At 46.8% G+C, this 23474-nt stretch overlaps 2 protein-coding genes across 4 annotated transcripts; one reads left to right on the plus strand and one right to left on the minus strand.

Moving 5' to 3' along the window:
* Positions 1-198: 198 nt before the first annotated feature.
* Positions 199-5891, minus strand: ANAPC15 (anaphase promoting complex subunit 15). Of its 2 annotated transcripts, none has more exons than XM_083500076.1 (5): positions 5756-5891; positions 3897-4022; positions 3416-3475; positions 1644-1784; positions 199-637 (listed from the first exon to the last, which is right to left on the minus strand). In XM_083500076.1, the coding sequence occupies exons 1-5, from the start codon at positions 5819-5821 to the stop codon at positions 590-592; spliced, it is 441 nt and encodes a 146-aa protein (XP_083356202.1). In that variant the 5' UTR covers positions 5822-5891; the 3' UTR covers positions 199-589. The 2 variants fall into 2 exon arrangements, with proteins under 2 accessions (XP_083356202.1, XP_083356203.1); XM_083500077.1 differs by having other exon boundaries at positions 1644-1781; positions 5756-5890.
* Positions 5892-11324: 5433 nt separating this feature from the next.
* Positions 11325-20959, plus strand: LOC310705835 (folate receptor gamma-like). Of its 2 annotated transcripts, none has more exons than XM_083500672.1 (5): positions 11325-11416; positions 12783-12924; positions 14281-14469; positions 15092-15227; positions 20383-20959. In XM_083500672.1, the coding sequence occupies exons 2-5, from the start codon at positions 12787-12789 to the stop codon at positions 20652-20654; spliced, it is 735 nt and encodes a 244-aa protein (XP_083356798.1). In that variant the 5' UTR covers positions 11325-11416; positions 12783-12786; the 3' UTR covers positions 20655-20959. The 2 variants fall into 2 exon arrangements, with proteins under 2 accessions (XP_083356798.1, XP_083356797.1); XM_083500671.1 differs by having other exon boundaries at positions 11349-11430.
* Positions 20960-23474: the final 2515 nt, after the last annotated feature.

Here is a 23474-nt window from a genome sequence, read left to right on the forward strand (position 1 = left end):
AGGAGGCAGGCAGACTCCGGAGGCCCCATGGTGTGCCCCACCCCTATGGGCTGCTCGCTGTGACCCTGGGCGTGCTGCCCCAGGCGCCCAAGTGGCTTCTTCCGCCACTGGGTGTGCAGGCATTTACCCACCACCACCACCACTGTGATGGAGCCTCAAACCACATGCCAGGGCGGAGAAGAAAAAACATAGGCCAGATAACAAAAGAAAAAGGTTTATTGACAAAACTGTTTCTGCCGAGAGCAGAAAACTGACACACACACACACACCCCAAACGCAAACAAAAGACTGGCTGCCTTTGCTGCCAAAGTCAAGCGCTGAACCTCAACTCCTTTCCTCTCTGGAGTTTTTAGCTGCCTCAAATACTTCAGCAGAACGACAACGAACGAGCCCAGCGGGGCAGCACTTCTGCGGCAGGGATGGGGGCAGGAACGGGTCCCACTTCCCAGCCAGGATTCAGGGCAGGCCTGGATCACACACACACCAGCCTGCTTTGCAAACGGCCCGGCTTGGGGAGACATTCCCCTCCTTTCCTGCTCCACGGAGGACAGATACACATCCAAAGGCTGGATTGAGTTCTTTTGGGAATCTAGATCATCCACTGGTCCTGATCTTGCTCAGCCCCTTCCATATCCACCTGGGGAGAGACACAAAACGATGAATTGCTAAGAGGCCAAGCTGAAAGGGATGCCACTGCAAATGGATAGCCTCTTGTGAGGATGTGAGCTATGTGCCCAGGCCCTCTGAGCTGCTCAGCTCCTTCAGCACTGCACCTCTGCTGAGGCCCTCCTTGTATTATTATATTATTATTATTATTATTATTATTATTTGAATTTATATTCCACCCTATACCCGGAGGTCTCAGGGTGGTTCACAGAAAAGCTCAACATAAAAACCACAAAATAATCAAAATAAAAACAACAACCCAATAACATCGTCTCCATAAAAAAATGAGTAGTCCTGTGTTTCCACTAGAAAGATTTAACAGATACTTGGCAGATCTGCATTCCCACACCTTCCCACATCAGCAACTACAATCTCAGGCACTGTTGCGACAAGGATACTAAATCAGAAAAGCTAAGGAATAGTTTGAGGTCAAATTAAACATGTGCAAAATGCTTACCCATCACTAAGTAACAGCAACCAGCCATTAAAAATAGAGAGTTGGAGCAGGACTTCCAGGTCAGAAGAAATGACTTCTAGGCAACACATTGTACCTCTTGCATTGAGAAACTGAGCATTGCAAAGAAGCCCAAGAAGCTACAATGCTTGTGCAGACCAGACACCCAAATGTATATTCCTTTTATGCTGTAGACAGCATAAGGCAGAACAGCTATTTCAGATTAATAGAAGTCAGTTGCCATAGTCAGTTGCTGAGGCTGAAGTTCTATCCCATTGCAATTATATAGTTACCTGGAGGCAGCCACTTTTGGAGCATGTAGGGCAGACAGCAATGGTGTACACCGGACAACACAAGTACGTACAAATGCTGGTGTCTTTTCAGTTAAATCAACATTCATATGCTGCCTCCCTCAAGGTCCGCTGTCTGGCTACAAGGGCGGCCCAGTGAATCCCACAGAATTCTTCCCAGATCTAGACGTGGGAACGAGGAAGCCAAGACCCATGAGGCGCCCCCTACCAACCTCATTGATCTCCCCATCATCCGGAGACTCGTTGTAGTCGTTCATCTCGTCCATGTCTTGCATGTCCTCGTCATCTTCGGAGTCTTCCTCGCTGTCCTCGTCATCTTCATCATCCTCTTCTTCCTCCTCGTCATAAGTCTGCTAAGGCAAAGCAAAGGCGCAGCCGTCACTTTCCTGCCAGCCTCTCTTTCCGGCTCCTGTGCGCCACAGAGCCCTTGTCCAAAATGTGGGATCTTTCCTGTTCCAGCCCCTGGTCAACAGCTGACTTAACTGGCTGCTCTGCTTTATGTTTGTGGCTTAGGGCCTTCGTATTTATGGGACTTCCTCTCCTGGTCTGCCCCACAGAGGACCTTAAGGTCCACGAATAATCACAGTTTAGAGGTCCAGGGCCCTAAGGAAGGCAGACTATCCTCCACCAGGGCCAGGGCCTTCTCAGTGATGGCTCCGACCTGGTGGAATGCTCTGTCCCATGAGACCAGGGCCCTGCAGGATTTAACCTACTTCCATCGGGCCTGTAAGACAGAGCTATTCCGCCTGGCCTTTAATTTGAATTCAGCCTGATCTTTTATTTCCCTGTTCTTCCCTCCCCCTCTGCTTTTATGAAGATCACTCACTCTAGGATCCCACAGCTAATTCTCCCCTGGTCTCCTCGCTGGCCCAAATAGGACTAATTTAACCAGCTAGCCCTGGTGATCACCTAATATTTATTGGATGGATTTCCCCCCTAAATTGATTTTTGAATTCTGAATTTATTGTTATTCACATTTTATACTGTATTTTACGCTGTTTTTTGTTGCATCAATTAAGTGTTTTAAATTTGTTGTTAACCGCCCTGAGCCCGGTTTTCTGAACTTGGAAGGGCGGAGTATAAATAAAATTATTTTTAAAAATTATTATTATTATTATTATTATTATTATTATTATTATTATTATTATTATTATGTTTTGCAAACTGCCTTGATACGGCTGTTACCGTTAAAGGTGATATAACAATATTTCAAATAAATTCAACCATGTGGCTTACCATGTAAGCCCTCAAGACAATATTACAATTTATCTGCAGCCCCTGCTATCCTCAAGGCGGATTGCAGCTTTAAAACGCAGGAAGTTCCTCTCAATCCTGCAAGCTCTCCTTCTAAATGATATGAAACACCCGTCTCAGTTCCTTTCCCTTTCTTACACACGTCACAATCTTCTTAAAAGGAGTCCAGGATTTCTCTGCTCTTATGTAGCTCCTAAAGGGTAAGCCTAGAATTTCTCACATCCTCATTAAGCCTAGAAGGCCTTGTGCTTTTGCCACCCCTCCCTGCAAGATATAGGTGCCTGTTTTTCTGTGCACTCTGCAGAAGATGGTTATAACAGCAACCAGCAGAGCAGGAACCATTCCACTTTTAAGAGCAACCAGGGAATGGCTCAATAGGAACCAGAGGGTTTAGGCTTGCAGAGGAGGGATGATATGGGGATGGCAATTGTGAGATCCTGATGTAAATGGTCCAAGTGAGAGGAACCATGAGAGGAAAGGACCCAAGAGATGGAGTGAAGGCATTAGGCACATCTAAGATAAGTGACGGAGGTGGAGGCAATCCCAGGGCAACAAGGCCCTTTCCTCTGGTGTGACATCATTATCTAAGTATGTGGTGGTGGTGATAATAATACTAATGGCAGCCCATAACCTGCCCAGATCCATAGCTCCTTGAACAAACCCTCCCAATCTAGCTGCAGAACGCCCCCGCCCCACTCCAGTGTATCCCAAGGGCTGACAAGGTTGTTACCTCGGAGGCAGGCTTCCCAATTGGGACCAAGTTGTTATCTTTCTCAGCGATGCTCTGCAGCTGTGACAAAGGGAGAAAATGTTAAATTAATTCAGAGAAACTATCAAGAACATCCAGAAGGAAGGTTCAAAATGAAGGCAGGTGAATTGGAGGGGAAAGCGGGGGAAAGGACACGCTTTCCAACGGACAAAGTATGAGACTGCCCTCAGGACAAAGCTCTTTCTTTTTCCTGTTCACTACACAGAAGCATAGCGTTTAAAGGACCACCAGAGTCATCTAGTCCAACCAATCACAGCTCAAGAATCCCCGGCAGGTGGCCGGCCAGCCTCTGTTTTAAACCTCCAATGAAGGAGAGGCCACCACTTTTGAACAGCTCTTACTGTCAGAAAGTTCTTCCTCATGTTTGGCTGGCTCCATCCAACAGCCCTGCGCCTTCCTCTTCTTTATTCCCAAAGACCCCTCTCCTCCTTGCATGGCTCACCCAGGCCTGATGCTGCTGTTCTTGCTGCTGAAGCTCATTCTCATCCACACATGGCCGGTCCAGGTTAAACCACAGCGCCTCAGTGACTCGTGGGAAGAGGGAAGGAAAGAGCGTGGACATGACTTCCTGAGGGATTGGGAGAAGAAAAATGGTTGGAAAAGCACTACAGTGGTACCCGAATGCACGTGACATCATTTTGAGCGTCTGCACATGCGCGAGCAGCGAAACCTGGAAGTAATGTGTTCCGTTACTTCCAGGTCGCTGTGGAGCGCAACCCAAAAACACTGAACCCAAAGCTACTTCAACCCAAGGTATGACTGTATAGTCAGCTATGGGACTATAAAGGGCAGGGGCAGGTCTGATCCTGTGCCCTTAAGAAACGATCCTTCACTCATTGGCCACACAGCCCATGCAACCCAAACCATCGCCACATTGTACCAAGGGATTCCAGGCACAGGCAGAACCCAACACATGGTCTTCAGCAAACACACTTCAACCTCCTAGTGCTAGAAAAACAAGTACTTGATGCTAACACATGTAAATGAAGCAACATTGGTTCGTTTTGCATTCTTTGGGATTGGATGTATCGCAGGCATCTCAGAGGACCAAGGTAAAGGACCCCTGGATAGTTATGTCCAGTCAAAGGTGACTATGGGGTGGGGCACTCATCTCGTTTTCAGGCCAAGGGAGCCGGCGTTTGTTCAGAGACAGCTTTCTGGGTCATGTGGCCAGCATGACTAAACCGCTTCCGGCACAACGGAACACTGCAAGAAGATCAAACCGATCCATTCTGAAGGAAATCAGCCCTGAGTGCTCACAAGTGAAGCTGAGGCTCCAATACTTTGGCCACCTCATGAGAAGAGAAGACTTCCTGGAAAAGACCCTGATGTTGGGAAAGATGGAGGGCACAAGGAGAAGGGGACAACAGAGGACGAGATGGTTGGACAGTGTTCTTGAAGCTACCAGCATGAGTTTGACCAAACTGCGGGAGGCAGTGGAAGACAGGAGTGCCTGGCGTGCTCTGGTCCAGGGGGTCACGAAGAGCTGGACACGACTAAACAACAACAACAAAGGCAACAAGGGAACTGAGTGGAACTGCACTTAATTGCATCCTGAATGATAAATATAGGACTAATAAGGCAAGCAGTTTATCACATGGTGAAAGTTTTCCAGGGCGGTTCACAGCACAAGAGTGGCTGGGGAAGCCCAGCCAGATGGGCGGGGTATAAATAATAAATTATTATTGTTGTTGTTTTATTGTTGTTGTTGTTTAGTCGTTTCACGATCTGTCCTTCCAGTGAGCACTCAGGGCTGATTTCCTTCAGAATGGAGAGGTTTGATCTTCTTGCAGTCCATGGGACTCTCAAGAGTCTCCTCCAGCACCAGAATTCAAAAGCATCACTTCTTTGGCGATCAGCCTTCTTTATGGTCCAGCTCTCACTTCCATATATCACTACTAGGAAAACCATGGCTTTAACTAGACGGACCTTTGTCGGCAAGGTGATGTCTCTGCTGATTATTATATTACAAGATGAGAAACAAATAATCATTACAATTATAATATAATATTAAGCAAGGGACGGAGCTGGGGGCACCGCCTTCTCTCCCTCCCTCTATGGGGTCAGGATTCTCCCCCCCCCCTTTTCTCTCAGGCCCAGGAATACTTGGCGGGGCCTTTGGGGGGTCACAGAGTGAGACACACCCCCCCGCACCTATTTTAGGCACTGCCCGGGGGTGTTAAATGGGCTCCCCTGAAAGCCAAAGGTCATGACCTCCAGCATCCGGGTCATTGAGCCCGCGGTGCCCCCGGTCCCCCCCCGGTGCATTTCCTTCTCTCCTGCCCCCCTTTCCCTTCTCACCTCCCACTTCGCTGCTGAGGGAGAAGCCGGCCCCGGTTCGACTCCCCCATGCCCCCGGAAGCGCATCTGCCATGCCCCGGAAGCGCTCTGCGGCGGCGGCGGGTGTTTCGGGTCTTGTTTGTTTCACTCAACATCTTTCACCGGAAGTGTTTTCCCCTCTTCACTTTTTTCTAACTCTAGGTTTTCCACGTGCCCAGTGCGCAGGCGCGTGGGTGGAGCCTCTTCGTCCCCGGCGGCTGGAAAGGCTCCTGACCCCGCCCCTCCTAGGAGGATTCCTCCGCGCCTGCGCAGTGGAGCCCTGTAGCGTCTGCGGGGGGCGTGTTTAATCAGGCGCTTATTCATGCAGCTGTTAAGGAGGGTGGGGAAAGGAGGGGCAAGTTATTTGATTGGTTGATCGACCAAGCAATGAAACAATTTAATTGGTTGATTTAAAAAATGCAATTCTTACTTCAAGCTGAACCCTGTTTAATTTTATGGTCAATAAAACCAGATTCGGTAGCAAGGGAGGAGTATTTAATGTGTTTGAAAATGCTGGATTTGGGATGGAAAGAGGCAGCTGGGGAGAAACTGAAAGCTGATTGTTTCGCCTGCTAGAGCTGCTTGCATGTGGCTACTTTCAGCCTCAAAACCAAAATGTTTAATAAGGGAAAAACAAGAACAAAAGTTTGCATGAAAGAGGCAGAGGCAGTGCGGTGCAGTGGTTAGAGCAGTGGTGGCCAAACCTGGCCCTCCAGCTGTTTTGGGACTACAGTTCCCACCATCCCTGACCACTGGTCCTGTTAGCTGTGGATGATGGGAGTTGTAGTCCCAAAAGAGCTGGAGGGCCAAGTTTGGCCACCACTGGGCTAGTGTCAGACTGGGACCTGGAGGAGAGAAGAGTTTGAATTCCTCACCGGGCTCTCACAGGGTGACCTTAGGTGCCAGTCACCGCCTCTCAGCCTAACCCACCTTGCGGGCTTGCTGTTGTTGGGGGCATAAAATAAGGAGGAGGAGAGCCAGAAAAAGGTTGAATATAAATGCAAGGAATAATTGTCATTGATAATAGTGAGCAGGGAATGGGCCAGATTCATACTTCCCCTGTTGGACTTCCACACCCCCTACAAATCAACCCTTGCCTGGTCAGGGTGGCCAGCTTGCTTCACTCCGTCTGCAACTCGCCTGCCTGCCTGCCTGCTGTAATATCATTAAATAAATGCATTTACCTAGGTGCTCTTCAGCCCCTTCTGGACCGGTCATTCCTAGGGTCCAGATAGGAGGTGTGAAGTAGCAGCTTAAAAAACAGCAACCCAAAAGCATGCGCAGAGTTCCTCTCCTCTCTGCCCTATTCATTGACGAGCAAGCAAACTGCCTGAGTCGATCCGATGAAACAGCTTCCTTGGCAAGGCTTATTTCTATGGTTTGGAAGAATCACTCGCAGGAGCACAAATTTATTCAAAATTGCAAAATGATAAAATCAGCTGCTGTCGATGGCACCTGCTTTTTAGGACCTTAATAGAAAGCATCCGCTTCTGCAACAAGCAATCCACTCCTTCCTGGAATTACCGTAGAACTCACTATTTGTCTCCAAAGTCCAAAGTTCTAACCTCTGTTATGTAAAATCTTCCCAGAGCTCAGCAGCAGCAGCGGAGATCATGCTTTGAACTCAGAAAGTCCCATCCTGAGTTCTAAACAGTAAAGAATCAGTCGCCTACTACAAGCAGCCAGAAGGGCTGTTCAAATTCAAATGCAAACTTTGCTTATCTGGTCTGAAAAGCAGAATTTTGTTTGGGGGGGGGTGGACATCTCTACAACACAATTCTATGTGTTTGGGACATGGGGTATGTTGCCAACAAACTCAGCTCTTATTCTGAGGGATATTTCTTCCACTTCTTTCTGTAATGTTCTTGTTATAGGAAAAAATGGGGGGTTTGGCTTTTGCTGCCCAGCTCCCCAAGAGACTGGGTCCCCTAAGTCCATGATTGGTCAGAGATGAATGGATGGAGGCAAAATCTTTATTTTTCTGTTGCAACAAAGTTCCCTCCCCTCCTTGCAAGGAGGTAGGAGAGATCCAGAACAATGGTGCGCAAGCCCCGATAGAGACTTTTGAAATTGCCCACCCAGAGCAGCGCATGGAAATACCGTTTACCTTCCCGCCAGAGCGGTACCTATTTATCTACTTGCACTTTGATGTGCTTTCGAACTGCTAAGTTGGCATGAGCTGGGACCGAGCAACAGGAGCTCACCCTGTCGTGGGGATTCGAACTGCTGACCTTCCGATCGGCAAGTCCTAGGCTCTGTGGTTTAACCCACAGCACCACCCACATCCCTAATAATGCCTTGCTTGATTGCATTATCTGGGTAGCTTGGCCATTCCTTTGAGATGGTAGATACCGTATTTTTGCTCTATAAGACTCACTTTTTCCCTCCTAAAAAGTAAGGGGAAATGTGTCTTATGGAGCGAATGCAGGCTGCGCAGCTATCCCAGAAGCCAGAACAGCAAGAGGGATTTCTGCTTTCACTGCGCAGCGATCCCTCTTGCTGCTCTGGCTTCTGAGATTCAGAATATTTTTTTTCTTGTTTTCCTCCTCCAAAAACTAGGTGCGTCTTGTGGTCTGGTGCGTCTTATAGTGCGAAAAATACAGTACTTTAGTTTCTGAATCTCTTACACATACTGTATTGAAAGTTTGCTCAACTTAACAGATACTTTCGGAACTGTATTTGCAGGGACTTGTAAGTTCCTACAGTCCAAAGACAATTGGAAAGCTTTCCCCATTTCCTTTCCTCCTTGCAGAGAAATATATTGAGGTCAATTTGGGAGAGTCAAAATGGCTTCAGGACTGCTCTCCTGTACTATTTCAGACACGTGGTTTATACATTTATGTATGTGTTTGCCTTGTACATTTATGAACATTTATTCTATATTTGAGACCTTAGAATTCTTATAACACTCTTAACTGCCTTCTCCGTAACCAGATAAAGGTTATCTCTGAATACCTGATTCTGAGCACAACCGACAGAGCAAAGTCTCCTATCTCCCAGGAATCTTGCTTTGCCAGCAAATCATGGACAGACTCAGGTGCACGATGGCCTGATCTGACAAGGCAGTCCGCCTGCTGCTAAGTCCTCGTCATGATCTGTGCAGTTTATTAGCAGCCATAAAACTGTTTGTCCCAGGAAGGCTAAGTGAGGTCCTGGGCGTACGCCAAGCAGATCTCATGCATGCTTATAAGTCTCAAAGACTTCAGTCAAGGAGACTCATGGTCGCATAAGAAGTACTTATTCCTGCATTGCAGGGGGTTGGTCTAGATGACCCCAGGGGTCCCTTCTAAGTCCATGATTCTAAGCATCTTTACAATGGATTAGGGCTTAAGGTGACATCCTTAGTACAGTATATGCTGAGGGTCCACCACACCCTCCTGTTCTGATCTGCAGGTCCAAAGGCAGACCAGGGCAAAGGCTTGACTGATGCTTCGAAGGACCCAGTTGCAGGGATGCCAAAACAAGATGCACAAAACTCCAGAGTAGCTCAGTTGGTTAGAGGGTGGCGCTGATAACGCCAAGGTTGCAGGTTCGATCCCTGCAAGAGACAGGGGGTTCTACTGGGTCCCTTCCAACTCGACAATTCTCTCTGAATTCTGTTCTAATTCGAATGCTTTATTATAAAGGTGTATCAAGAGATTTACATGCAGGATTCCTTGCCACTGCGCTTCAGGACGGCCACTGGAGCGGCATGGCTTTGCCAGTGAGGCTTATTTATAGGAAAAGCAAGCTCAGGTAGCTGGCAGTAACAGCCCCATTTCTTCTTCTTCTTTGGCAATCACTTGTAGCCGAGTAAGATTGTCTTCCATGAACACGGTTTTAACAATGAGTCCGTAAGTGACTGGGGAGGCCAGTTCTGGACCCACACGTCTTTCCACAGTGGGGACCTAGGTTTCCGGGCGGGAGTTGATCACGGTGTGGATTTGCCAAGTGTGCCTTCCTCTTAGCACGTTTCTCCCTTGCGTCCTGAGTTTGAGTGTCTTCAAAGCCCATGGCACCTTTGGCAAAGGCTGTTCTCCAACTGGAGCGCTCGCAGGCCAGTGTTTCCCAATTGTCAGTGTTTATACTACATTTTTTTAGATTTGCCTTGAGAGAGTCTTTAAACATCTTTCATTGACCACCAGAATTACGCTTTCCATTTTTAAGTTCAGAATAGAGTAGTTGCTTTGGAAGATGATCATCAGGCATCTGCACAACAGGACCAGTCCAACGAAGTTGATGTTGAAGAATCGTTGCTTCGACACTGGTGATCTTTGCTTCTTCCAGTACACAGGTATTACCGTAGTTCACCTATCCTCCCAAGTGATGTGTCAAATTTTTGGGAGACACCAAAAAATTAACCACCCCTGGCCTAGAGGCCTCTTCCCCACCACTCAACAGGCTGGCAGCTGGAGAAGCCTGCCCTCCCCCAACTCGCTAAACCAAAAGTTAAGACTTCAAAGCAAGCAGATAAGCAGATGTGACCCCATTTTACAGCTCACAGCAATTCACCCCACTGTTCTCTTGGGGCAATTGCCTCCGCACCTCCCTCACCCCAGTTTAAAACTACTGCCCTTTATTCCAACTCAAGCTGCATCTATATTGGACTTGAAATCGTTTCACATTGCATATTTACCATATTTTTCTGTGTATAAAAGGTAAAGGTACCCCTGCCCGTACGGGCCACTCTTGACAGACTCTAGGGTTGTGCGCTCATCTCACTCAAGAGGCCGGGAGCATTATGCTAAAAATTGGGGGTCGTCTTATATACGGATAGTGGAGAGGTGGGACGGGCAATTGGTGGCTGCCGCGAGCAGGAGGTTGTCAGCGGCGTTTTTGCATGTGATTGGTGGGTGTGGGAAGTTCCACTGGCTGCTGCGGCAATTGGGCGTGCGATTGGCGCTTGCTTTCGGTGAGCGTGCAGACGATTGGCGGCTTTGTCGATGTGTGTGCAATTGGCTGTGGCGGTCCTGCGGGTTAGCGATTTTCAACACCCCCCCCATAAAAAGCTCAATATGTCTGGGCAATCCTCCCCCCCCCCATTTTCTCAACTTGGAGTCCCAAAATATATACATGGGGGTGTCTTATAGATGGAAAAATACGGTATTTTATTACAGTGTTTTAGACTGTTTCTCTCCCCCACCCCCAATCCCACAATTGCTACAGTATGAAATTGTGCAACTGTTTCTATTGCTGATGCTTTTTATGAGGAATTGCTTCAAAGTATTTTATGAATGGAAGTCTGCGGACAGCGCTGGCTCCCGGCCTCTAGAGTGAGATGAGCGCACAACCCTAGAGTCTGGCAAGACTGGCCCATACGGGCAGGGGTACCTTTACCTTTTTATTTTATGAATGGAAGTCATGAATGGAAATAAATAGGCAAATAGGCAAAGCTTTCCTTTGGGGTGTCTTTGAACTCTTTGATTCTACGTTTTGGAGCACTTCCGAGGTGATATTCTCTGTCTCCTTGGTGGGGCACGCTTGGCAAGTGGGAGCTCAGTGCTCCTTTGTACAATCATTGACTGACGATTTCTCGGCTGATCTTTGGAACCAGTTCCTATTTCCAGGCATATTGGGAAGTCGGCTTCTTTAAGGCTTAAGGAGCTCTTGGCTTTCATCAGCTGTGCTGCCAGCCCACCTGAGAGAGAGAGAAAGCAGCTGCAGGTGAGAATGCTCAGGTATAAAAGGTCTGTTGGGAGGGTTTCTTGTGTTTGAAAGTGGGTCTTCCTTGGCTGTTTGCACAGGTAAGTGATGGAGGAATGGACTGGTGCTCCTTTAGAAACTCTTGCCTAATATGCTTGTGAAGGACAGTTTTCTGGAATTACAATGCTGTTTGTGGAACACTGCTCATCTCCTCTCGTATCTTTCCTTTCTTGTTTTCGCGTCTTTCTTCCTTATTGTTGTTACTGCTTTTTATGTATTAGAAAGTGAAGGCAGCTATTTTAAAAAGAGGATAGAAATGAAATCAGCTCGATGGCTACGGTTTTCCTGGCTCCTGTGGATTTGGGTTGTGGGCTCTTCCTCTGGGTTGCTGTTTGTTCTACAGTGGTACCTCGGGTTAAGTACTTAGTTCGTTCTGGAGGTCAGTTCTTAACCTGAAACTGTTCTTAACCTGAAGCCCCACTTTAGCTAATGGGGTCTCCTGCTGCTACTGTGCTGCTGGAGCACGTTTTCTGTTCTCATCCTGAAGCAAAGTTCTTAACCCGAGGTACTATTTATGGGTTAGCGGAGTCTGTAACCTGAAGCGTATGTAACCTGAAGCGTATGTAACCCGAGGTAGCACTGTATTACTTATTTCATAAAATTTATTCACCACCTGAATGTAAAACACACTCAAATCCATTCACAAAAAAATGTCAGTAGGAAGAATTAGCAATTTAAGATTTTTTAAAAGTTAAAATAATAGATTCAATCTTGCATCCCCTTTTAAAATATCTGGGCAGCCTTGTCTATACAAAAATGTTTTCAGGAGGCACAAAGAATACAGCAAAGGTGCCTGGCCGATGTCAATAAGCAGGGAGTTCCAGAGGGCAGGTTTTGCCATACTGAGAGATCAAGTTCTTAACAATACAGAACAGATATCACTTGGCACCAGTTCCACAGATCAAAGCAGTCAAGTGGGCATATAAAGGGCACTTGTTCTCTTTTGCAAGGCTTTGTTTTCCAGCAAAAATAAAAGTTTAGTGTGTTTTTTTAAAAACCTGAGAAGTTGAATGGGGAAACTGGTTTCCAAAAGTGTGGGTAAGGGAAGTTCTCTGCTGATCTTACCTGGGTGAGTAGACACAGTTGGGGGGGGGAGGGAGTTAAGGAAAGATGACTGAGGTGGGGGCAGAATCATCTGCTGCAATTTCCTCTCCTGGTTGCAGGCAGTGTTGATCACAGCTCCAGACATGCTCAGTTCACGGCACTGAGAGCAGCCGACAAAGCTGCCCTCTGCAGCCTTGACAAGCCAGGTGAGTCCTTGTGATATTGCAGCTGTTTGGTTCTTTGCATCTGTTCCTCTCTCTCTCTCTCCCGCCACCATCTGCAGGGAGATGGCAGCGTGCGGGAAGTTGCTGGGGCTGCTGGCTCTCTTGGCTGCCGGGGCTGCTGATGTCTCGGTGCTGAACACGTGCATGGATGGCAAACATCACAAGACGGAGCCTGGCAAAGAGGATGAGCTTCATGGGCAGGTAGGACTCTCTCCCCAAACGGGATTCTGAAACTCAGCTCTATTCCCTGATCTGAGCTGTGCCGGAGAGAGTGAGTGGAGGGCAACAGCAGTGAAATATACTCTGAGTCGAGAGTGGATTTCATGCTCTTTATTCAGCTCATAGTGGTGAGGAGGAATGGGAGTTCCCCCAGAATGTCTGCTTTATAGGCATTATTTACACGATGGGCCCCACGTGATTGGCTAATTCCAGGATTCTCCTGTAGGCCAATCAGGTTGCAGATTCACTTCCACCTGGAGCTGGATTGGGTGGCTCCTGTGGACCAATCAGACTGCTGTATTCTGGATCCTATTGTTCTAGGGCCAATCAGGCTGCTGCATTTTGGATCCTATTCAACTCAGTACATAACAGGCAGCCTTTGCCAAACCTGGAGCTCTGCTGACGATGTTGGACTACAACTCCCATCAGTCTTAGCCAACAGAGGTTGGGCAAGGCCATAGCTCTGAAGGAAAGCCAGCTTACTATTTTTAATTTTTGCAAAGGCTATTCTAGGCTGCATCAACAGAGGTCTAGTGTCCAGGTCAAGGGGAGTCATAGTCCCAGTCTATTCCATCTTGGTCAGGCCCCACCAGTGTCCAGTTTTGGGGACCCCGGTTTAAGAAGGATGTTGACATCCTTCTGGAAGGGGTCAGAGGAGAATAACCAAGAGGATTCCCGGGCCACAAGCCTGGGTAGTGTGTATGGAGTCCCTGGACTGCCTAGACAAATCTCATTGATGTGGTCCAAAGGAAAGCAGAGCAAGACGTTTGACACCAGTTGGCTGCAGGAAGAAGAGGAGTTTGGATTTGATATCCCGCTTTATCACTACCCGAAGGAGTCTCAAAGCGCCTCACATTCTCCTTTCCCTTCCTCCCCCACAACAAACACACTGTGAGGTGAGTGGGGCTGAGAGACTTCAGAGAAGTGTGACTGGCCCAAGGTCACCCAGCAGCTGCATGTGGAGGAGCGGGGAAGCGAACCCGGTTCACCAGATTATGAATCTACCGCTCTGAACCACTACACCACACTGCAGGAGTTGCTGAAAGGAGGCAGACAAGGTGCCATCCAACCGCCTTAGGGACCGCATTCTGGATTTGTGTAGGGTTTACTCCTTAGGGTCTGGAAACCAAGCCTTAAGAGCTGGGGTTCTATAGGTGTACAATTTAATGACAAGTGAAATGAGAATAAATTTGCCACTGGCTAGGAAGCAGGGCTTGGGGTTTGAGTGAGTGAAGGCAGTGTGGAACATCCTAGTCCTCTTGTGACTTGGGAGGGAGGGTGAGGTGCTAGATGAGTTGGCCTGTCCTCCCCCATCCCTCTTTCCCTCTCCTCCCATAGTGCTCCCCATGGAAAGAAAATGCTTGCTGCACAAATAGCACCAGTCACGCCGCACATGACGACCAGTCCTACCTGTACAACTTTAACTGGGACCACTGCGGGATCATGTCGCCTGCCTGTAAACGGCACTTCATCCAGGACACCTGCCTCTACGAGTGCTCGCCCAACCTGGGCCCCTGGATTAACAAGGTGGGCTTGAGGTTTTGACCTTTAAAGCCCTATGCGGCCTAGGACCCATGTACCTACAAGACCGCCTCTCTGGTATGCCCCGCGGAGGACCTTAAGGTCCACAAATGACAACATTCTGGAGGTCCCAAGTCACAATGAGGTTAGATTGGTCTCCATTAGGGCCAGGGCCTTTTCAGTACTGGCCCCGACTTGGTGGAACGCTCTGTCACAAGAGACTAGGGCCCCGCGGGACTTGACATCTTTCTGCAGAGCCTGCCAGACAGAGCTGTTCTGCCTGGCCTTTGGTTTGGACTCAGTCTGACCCTTCTGTTTCCCTCCCCTTATGGTTTTAATCTATGGACTACTTTTAAAATGAGGCTGGTATTAGCCGCCCTGAGCCTGGCTCTGGCTGGGGAGGGCAGGGTATAAATAAAATTTATTATTATTATTATTATTATTATTATTATTATTATTATTATTATTCATTTATTTTATTATCAGCAGCATTTCACCTGTGTACATCTACCCCCCACGCTCCCCTAAAAGAGAACTGGACCGAATCTTTGGGTATGGGGTGCCTTTCCACTTCTCCCTAACCTTCCCCCACCCCCTGCATAAATCTAACTTATTCCTCCCCGTGCAGGTGGATCAGACCTGGCGCAAAGAAAGAATCCTGGATGTCCCGCTGTGCAAAGAAGATTGTGAGCAGTGGTGGAACGACTGTCGGAATGACACGACGTGCAAGGAGAACTGGCACGTGGGCTGGGACTGGTCCCAAGGTCAGTTGGCACTGCAGAGAGAATAATAATAATAATAGTAATAATAATAATATTTTTTTTATTTATGCCCCACCCATCTGGCTGGGCTTCCCCAGCAACTCTGGGTAGCTTCCAACAAAATATTAAAATACAGTAATGCATCAAACATTAAAAGTTTCCCTAAACAGGGCTGCCTTCAGATGTCTTCTAAAAGTCTGGTGGTGGTTGTTCTCTTTGACATCTGGTGGGAGGGTGTTCCACAGGGCGGGCGCCACCACCGAGAAGGCCCTCTGCCTGGTTCCCTGTAACGTGGCTTCTCGCAGTGAGGGAACCGCCAGAAGGCCCTCAGAGCTGGACCTCAGTGTCTGGGCTGAACGGTGGAGGTGGAGATGCTCCTTCAGATATAGTGGACCGAGGCCGTTTAGATTGCAGAGGTGGGACTTCTGGCCAAAACAGAGCTGGTTCACACGTAATACTATGCCCCTAGTTTATTTTAATGAAGGGTGTGGAACTAGACCAGGTCAGAGGGGCCAGTTCCTTATCTCCTCCACCCAATCGCAGGGCCAAATCTGAGAGATGAGTGGGGGCGTTGGGTGGCTTATGCATACAATGAAGATGAATGTTGGAAGATTCAGTACACAAAAGGACTTCTTTTTTTAATTAATATTTTATTAGGTTTTATCAATAGAAAGGTTAAAAAAAAATACAAAAACAGAAAAATACAAAATTACAAAATACACAAATTAAACACAAAAAAGAAACAACAAAGAAGAAAAAAACACATACACATATAAAAGAAAACAAAACTCCCTCTTTCTTGGCTTCTCATCTTTAGTTAACTTATTTTCCTGACTTCCTTACGTCTCCCTTTTTTGTATCCCTTTTTTAAAAATTAGTTCAGCAAATTCATGTCCTAATTTAGTTTATCTATTATCCATCCCATCTTACATTTTATCTTATTGCTAGGGCCCCTTCACAAAAGGACTTCTTTACACTGTGCATGGTTAAACTGTGGAACTCTCTGCCACAGGAGGCAGGGGTGGCCTCCAGCTTTAAAAGAGAAACAGACAAATTCATGGAGGAGGAGAGGGCTAGTGATGGTTCCTAGTCAGGATGGCTGTACTCTGCCTCCCCAGAGGCTGCAATGCTTCTGATTCCTGGTTGCTGGGAACCCCAGGAGGGCAGCGTTGTTCTCGCGCTTGGATCCTGCTTGTGGGTTTCGCTTTGGGGCATCCTGCTGGCCACTGTGAGAGCAGGATGCTGGCCTAGATGGGCCCCCCCTTGGCCTGATCCACCAAGCCCTTGTTAATGTTCTTACAGACCTGACAGTCCAGGTGAGTGTGCATTTTTCTGTGTCAGGAAATCTTGCCTCTCAGGAAAAACTGGCCACTCTCCAGGCACCCGGCTTGATCTCCTTGTTGACCTCCCTGTCTGCATTCCCGAGCAGGATCCAGGCTAGGTCACGATCGGCGATCCTCCTCAAGCGTGAGAAGAACACACCACTCTTCCCTGCCCCCAGGCAGGGGAAAGAGATAGACAGAAATGTATTTACATGCCTTTATTTCTGTCTTTGCAGCATTACAGAGAAACACGTCTGCTCTCTTCAAACTCCAACAGCAGAGAGACAAACTCCACCTCCTGTACTTCCTGTACAGCTCATATTACACTCTGAGCTAAATCCGGTGCTCAGCACTGTGAATAGACTGTCCCTTTGTTCCCACGGAACAGTCCCAACATTCCCATCATGTTTTGCTTTCCAGCCACCTGCAGCTCGCTGCCACATTGCATCCATATCGTAACAGTCTGGCTGTGCACTAATGCAAACTCTTTTTAAAAAATGAATTGTCCAAATCATTTGGCCAAAATCAAAATTGTGGGTGGTATCCAGACAGGCAACGAATGAAAGAGAAGTGTCAATTCAGGGGACAGGTTTATTTTATATATATATATATATATATATATATATATATATTTGTTTTCGTAGATTTTCACGGGTACAGGAATGCAGGTTTTGGTGTCCTCGGGTGTCTTCCCGTGTAAAAGTTGGGGTGTCTAGGCGACGTTTCGACGAGGTCTCACTCGTCATCTTCAGGCTGGTGCTTTCGGCTTCTTGTTACTGGAACAGAGCGGGATCTCAGTGTTTGAGTTCCTATAAATACTGTAGAGGGGTGTGGTGTATTGCCTCAAAAGTTCTGGGCAGAGGGGAAGTTCCCAGGCTAGTGTTCTTTTCTTCTTTTGTTCCTTAATTACTTGAGGGATATCTTGAGTGATTTCTTGAGTGATATTCTGAGTACCACTTAGGTGGGTCATTAGGTGTGGATTAGTTGCTAAAGCCTTCGTGTCTTGACCTCTTGAATTTGTGAAGAGTTTTTCTGGGAAGATGGCTGTACTGCACTTAGTTGTGCTTTGGCTTGGCTTCGTGTATAGGGGCGAGCTGTGGTTTTGTGCCCTGTGCCAGCCAGATCTGTGTAGGGATTGCAGGGGGGTGCAGCATCCGGAGGTGCCACTATGGTTTGGTTACTGGATGGTGTCTGTAATTTATCTGTGGAGAGGGTCTGGGTTTGGGTCTGGTGTGGTTGATTGGTGGTGGCGTTCTGTGTGCCTCTGGATCTGGTGTCGGTTTTTGTGGGGAGGGCTAATTTCCAGATGTCTGGCAGGCGGGACGTGTCGTCACGCTTGTTCATGTTGTGAGGGTGTTTCTCTATCTCGATGGCTTCCATGATTATTCTCTTGTGGTGATGTTCCATGTTAAAGAGCAATTTGGAATCTGCAAAATTAATTTCGTGTCCTGTTTCTTTCATGTGTTGGAAAAGAGAGGAAGATTTTTCTTCTTTTTTGACGGCATTCTTGTGTTCTGCGATACGTGCATTTATTCGTCTGTTTGTTTGTCCAATGTACGTGGCTGGGCAGACTTTGCAGGGTATTTCATAGACCCCTTGGTTTTCCAACTGGATTTTATCTTTGGGGTTTCTGAGGATATTGGCTATTTTTTGGTTGGTGCAAAAGGCTGTTTTGATATTGTGTTTATGGAGGATTTTGCTAATTTTATCTGTAGTGCCCTTGATATAAGGAAGGAGGGCCATGCCATTGTTTTCTTCCGTGTCTTGGTTTTTGGGGGGTGTTTCTTTTTGGATTAGCTTCTTAACCCTGTTTTGCTGGTATCCATGGATACCAGCAAAACAGGGTTAAGAAGCTAATCCAAAAAGAAACACCCCCCAAAAACCAAGACACGGAAGAAAACAATGGCATGGCCCTCCTTCCTTATATCAAGGGCACTACAGATAAAATTAGCAAAATCCTCCATAAACACAATATCAAAACAGCCTTTTGCACCAACCAAAAAATAGCCAATATCCTCAGAAACCCCAAAGATAAAATCCAGTTGGAAAACCAAGGGGTCTATGAAATACCCTGCAAAGTCTGCCCAGCCACGTACATTGGACAAACAAACAGACGAATAAATGCACGTATCGCAGAACACAAGAATGCCGTCAAAAAAGAAGAAAAATCTTCCTCTCTTTTCCAACACATGAAAGAAACAGGACACGAAATTAATTTTGCAGATTCCAAATTGCTCTTTAACATGGAACATCACCACAAGAGAATAATCATGGAAGCCATCGAGATAGAGAAACACCCTCACAACATGAACAAGCGTGACGACACGTCCCGCCTGCCAGACATCTGGAAATTAGCCCTCCCCACAAAAACCGACACCAGATCCAGAGGCACACAGAACGCCACCACCAATCAACCACACCAGACCCAAACCCAGACCCTCTCCACAGATAAATTACAGACACCATCCAGTAACCAAACCATAGTGGCACCTCCGGATGCTGCACCCCCCTGCAATCCCTACACAGATCTGGCTGGCACAGGGCACAAAACCACAGCTCGCCCCTATACACGAAGCCAAGCCAAAGCACAACTAAGTGCAGTACAGCCATCTTCCCAGAAAAACTCTTCACAAATTCAAGAGGTCAAGACACGAAGGCTTTAGCAACTAATCCACACCTAATGACCCACCTAAGTGGTACTCAGAATATCACTCAAGAAATCACTCAAGATATCCCTCAAGTAATTAAGGAACAAAAGAAGAAAAGAACACTAGCCTGGGAACTTCCCCTCTGCCCAGAACTTTTGAGGCAATACACCACACCCCTCTACAGTATTTATAGGAACTCAAACACTGAGATCCCGCTCTGTTCCAGTAACAAGAAGCCGAAAGCACCAGCCTGAAGATGACGAGTGAGACCTCGTCGAAACGTCGCCTAGACACCCCAACTTTTACACGGGAAGACACCCGAGGACACCAAAACCTGCATATATATATATATATATATATATGTTTTGTAACATGCCATTTTCAACAGTAATTAAACATACTTTTACATCTTATTCAATTTTTTGACTTCCATCAGTCCTGTCTGAAAAATTTCCGATATAATCTCTTAGTATGCAGTTCTCACTTTCCCCTATTACATTTAAAACTCATAACCAACATCTCTATCTTTATCTACTTTGTAACACTTTGTATATTTCTCCTTACAAAGCTTCTTGTAGCCCTACTAGCGTAATTTGTTGGTTACAATCGCTCTTCAAATAGTTCATATACTTCTTCCAATCTTCTGTAAATCTCTGGTCCCGCAGGTTTCGAATCCTTCCTGTCATTTTGTCCATTAATTTCGTCTGCCATTCTTTCGTTGGAATTTCTTCTTGCTTCCATTTCTGGACTAACAATACTCTTGCTGCTGTTATTGCATATAAAAACAGTTTGACATCTTGCCTATTAATGTCCTGGCCTATAATACCAAGTAAAAATGCTTCTGGTTTTTTTTAAGAATGTATATTTCAACATCTTTTTCATCTCATTCTATATCATTTCCCAGAAGTTCTTTACTTTCTTACATTCCCACCATATATGATAAAATGTTCCTTCTTTTTCTTTACATTTCCAACATTTATTATTTGTCTTATACGTTTTAGCTAATTTGGGGACAGGGCTTTTTCTTAAGGTTGCCGTCCTGGCTGCCAGGGACAGATTAAGTTTTGTTACGATGCCAACTTTACGTCTGGTGACTCTCCTCCTTTCTCTGGGATGGGTACCAAGCCAGCTGAGCATCTTGGAACGACAAGCCTTGCTCAGACTGGCATCTCTTCTCTTCAATTCCAGGGTATAACAAGTGCCCCCGGGCGTCGAAGTGTCAGCTGTGGGAATTGGTCTTTCCTAGTCCACAAGACCTGTGTGAGAAGATCTGGAGCAACTCCTACAAATATACCACCTTCACGAGGGGCAGCAAGCGCTGTATCCAGATGTGGTTTAACTCAACGCAGGGCAACCCCAATGTGGAGGTGGCAAAGTACTATGCCAATGCTGGGGCGGGTCTCTCCCCCTGGACGCTCCTGGTCTTGCTTTTCCCTGCTCTCCCAGCAACCCTGCTGTGAACTTTGCAAGGGACGTCTCTGATCCTGAAGAGTTTTGACCCTGCAAGATTGCGCTGGGATTTCCCACTTCCTTTATTGGGGTGAGAGTGCTCCCAGGAAATAACACTCCAGCTTGCCTGTAAGAAGAGTTTATCTTCCAGGACTTCCTCCGAACATTGTTTCAGCTTCTGTTCATTTCTATCGCCTCGGCAAACTTGGTTTGCTTACGGGGACATGGAAAGGGAGGTGGCCTCTAGTAATAGGGGTGTTTGCAACTCCTGGGAACACACAACTGGAAGAAGGAATAAAAGCCTGGTTCTTCAATTCGGTTTGCTGTTGTGCCCTTTGCTTTCATGCCTGATTATCAATGCCTAGCCCTAAATACTTGCTTCCCACTGAAGGGGAGTGGGTGGTGGAGAATTTTATTACTGCTTATTAATATTATCCTGCCTTTTTCCTGGGCTGAGACGCAAGGCTGCTTACTCAAATTAAAACACAGGTAAAATGCAGAAAGCTACAAACTTACAGAAGATAATAATTAAAGAATAATAAAACTCCAGTAATTTAAACCAATATAGCAATAGATGGTAAAAACAGCACATTGCTGTTTAAATGCCCTTTTCTTTAAAGTCAGTCTCCCAAAGCCTGTTGGAATAAAAGTCTTCACCTGCCCGTGAAAGGACAAGGAAGGAGCCAATTTAGCTTTTCCAGGGAGTGACTTCCAAAGTTGTCTGGGAGCAGCCACCACTGACAAGGCCCTGTTATAAAAAAATTTGGGGGACCCCCTAAACCCTATAAATTAATAAATGGTAGGATTTTGATGATTTGGGATGTGAAGGGAGAAATACAAGCTGCAGAGGAATTCCTGTGTTAGCCTACACAAAAGGACCTGGCCAAGGTAGGCCATTTAGGAGCAAGAGGGTCATTGAGAGCCACTGGCCTTGAGGCGTGAACAGAGACTGGGGGTTTGGAAGGATGCCAGGGGAACTGGGGGTTTGATGTGACAGGAAAATGGGAGACTGGTAGCAAGGGGTTCTAGTAAGAAGGGCTGGGAGCCACCTTTGGGCAGAGATGCCTTGCAGTCTAGGGCTTCACTGCTGTGGGGGGACAAGCCCCTCTTGGAAGGACCACGCTGTAAGATCTGGACTCCCTCCATGCAGACAGAAGGTGTAAATAGGTGAATAAACAGTATTTCTTAGTTGCTATCTGGAAACACTGTTGAGCAGAGCTCAGAGTTGGACACCAGAATTGGACATTTGCCGATTATACAAAGCGTTACCACCTTGATTTCTGCCAGGTAAGGTCTGGCACCATGACTTATTCAAGGACTTTCAGAGACTTCAGTTTGATAAAATAAAAGAATTCCTTCCAGTAGCACCTTAAAGACCAACTAAGTTAGTTCTTGGTATGAGCTTTTGTGTGCATGCACACTTCTTCAGATACACTGAAACAGAAGTTGCCAGATCCTTCTATATAGTGAGAAGGTGGGGAGGTGTTTCAATGTATCTGAAGAAGTGTGCATGCACACGAAAGCTCATACCAAGAACTAACTTAGTTGGTCTTGAAGGTGCTACTGGAAGGAATTTTTTTATTTTGACTATGGCAGACCAACACGGCTACCTATCTGTAACTTCAGTTTGATAGTTTTGATGATCTACATTATTCCATAGTTTTCTATACTGTAATTGTTTCTGGTCATGGTGTTGCTTTCGATATTGCCTAGTCACATTTTGCAACACAGGGTTTTGTTTGTTTGTTTACCCTTCTGCATTCCAAGCACTTCTCCAAGTTACCCCTGTAAAAAGAGAGGATTGGCTACAGCCCTTCTGTTCTGGATCTTTTGCTTTTATCTCGGATTCTCCCTGGAAGGCCAACAGAGGGTGCTAGATCAGCGTGCACTCTCTCTCTCTCTCCAGGCCTGACTGCAAAACAAAACAGGAGAGTATTAATTTAACTGTGGGCGGGTGTACATTCTTGTGGGCTGCGCGCATACTTTTGGAGCTGGAGGAGCGGGGTGTTCCGCATGCGTGCTGGCGGAGTCGCACACCCACACAGCACCAGTGCCTTCATGTGCTGGCAGTGACCTGGAGGGGAGGCCCCCTGCTCTGGACTGGCTGCTTAAGGAGTGGGGCAGAGGAAAAACCAACAAAAATTATATAAAAAATAAAAAGTAGTGGAGGTCATATCCGTTACAAATGTACGTATATGTGAGTTTTGTACATTATGTGAGTTTTGAGGGATGCGGGTGGTGCTGTGGTCTAAACCAGTGACCTTGGACTTGCTGATCAAAAAAGGTCAGCGATTTGAATCTCTGCAATGGTGTGAGCTCCCTTTGCTCTGTCCCAGCTCATGCCAACATAGCAGTTTGAAAGCACACCAGTGCAAGTAGATAAATAGGTACCACTCCAGCGGGAAGGTACACAGTGTTTCTGTGTGCTCTGGCTTCTGTCACGGTGTCCCGTTGCTCCAGAAGCAGTTTAGTCCTGCTGGCCACATGACCCGGAAAAACTGCCTGCGGTCAAACGCCGGCTCCCTTGGCCAGTAAAGCGAGATGAGCGCCACAACCCCAGAGTCGTTTGCGACTGGACTTAACGGTCGGGGGTCCTTTACCTTTACACCTGCCAACATTTCTCTGATGAAAATAGGGATGTCCTAAGGAAAAGTTAACCACCAACTGGACCTAACGGTCAGGGGTACCTTTACCTTTTATGTGTGTTTTGTACAATAAACTACTGTTTGTTTCAATTAATTTGCACAAGGGTGTAGATGGCTTTAAAAAAGGGATTGGGCAGATTCATGGAGGGAATGCTATTGTTGGTTGCTAGCCAGGATGGAGCTGCT

Source organism: Podarcis liolepis (assembly GCF_965112155.1).
Source record: "Podarcis liolepis genome assembly, chromosome: 4".
NCBI lineage: Eukaryota > Metazoa > Chordata > Lepidosauria > Squamata > Lacertidae > Podarcis > Podarcis liolepis.

Excerpts from the sequence above, each read along its gene's own strand:
- ANAPC15 (XM_083500076.1), bottom strand. The coding sequence starts at position 5,821 with ATGCGCTTCCGGGGGCATGGGGGAGTCGAACCGGGGCCGGCTTCTCCC. Across the intron at positions 3,476-3,896 it reads AACAGCAGCATCAGGCCTGG|CTGCAGAGCATCGCTGAGAA; the intron begins GTGAGCCATGCA and ends CCTTTGTCACAG. Across the intron at positions 638-1,643 it reads ATGATGGGGAGATCAATGAG|GTGGATATGGAAGGGGCTGA; the intron begins GTTGGTAGGGGG and ends GTCTCTCCCCAG.
- LOC310705835 (XM_083500671.1), top strand. Across the intron at positions 12,925-14,280 it reads AGGATGAGCTTCATGGGCAG|TGCTCCCCATGGAAAGAAAA; the intron begins GTAGGACTCTCT and ends CTCCTCCCATAG. Across the intron at positions 14,470-15,091 it reads TGGGCCCCTGGATTAACAAG|GTGGATCAGACCTGGCGCAA; the intron begins GTGGGCTTGAGG and ends CTCCCCGTGCAG.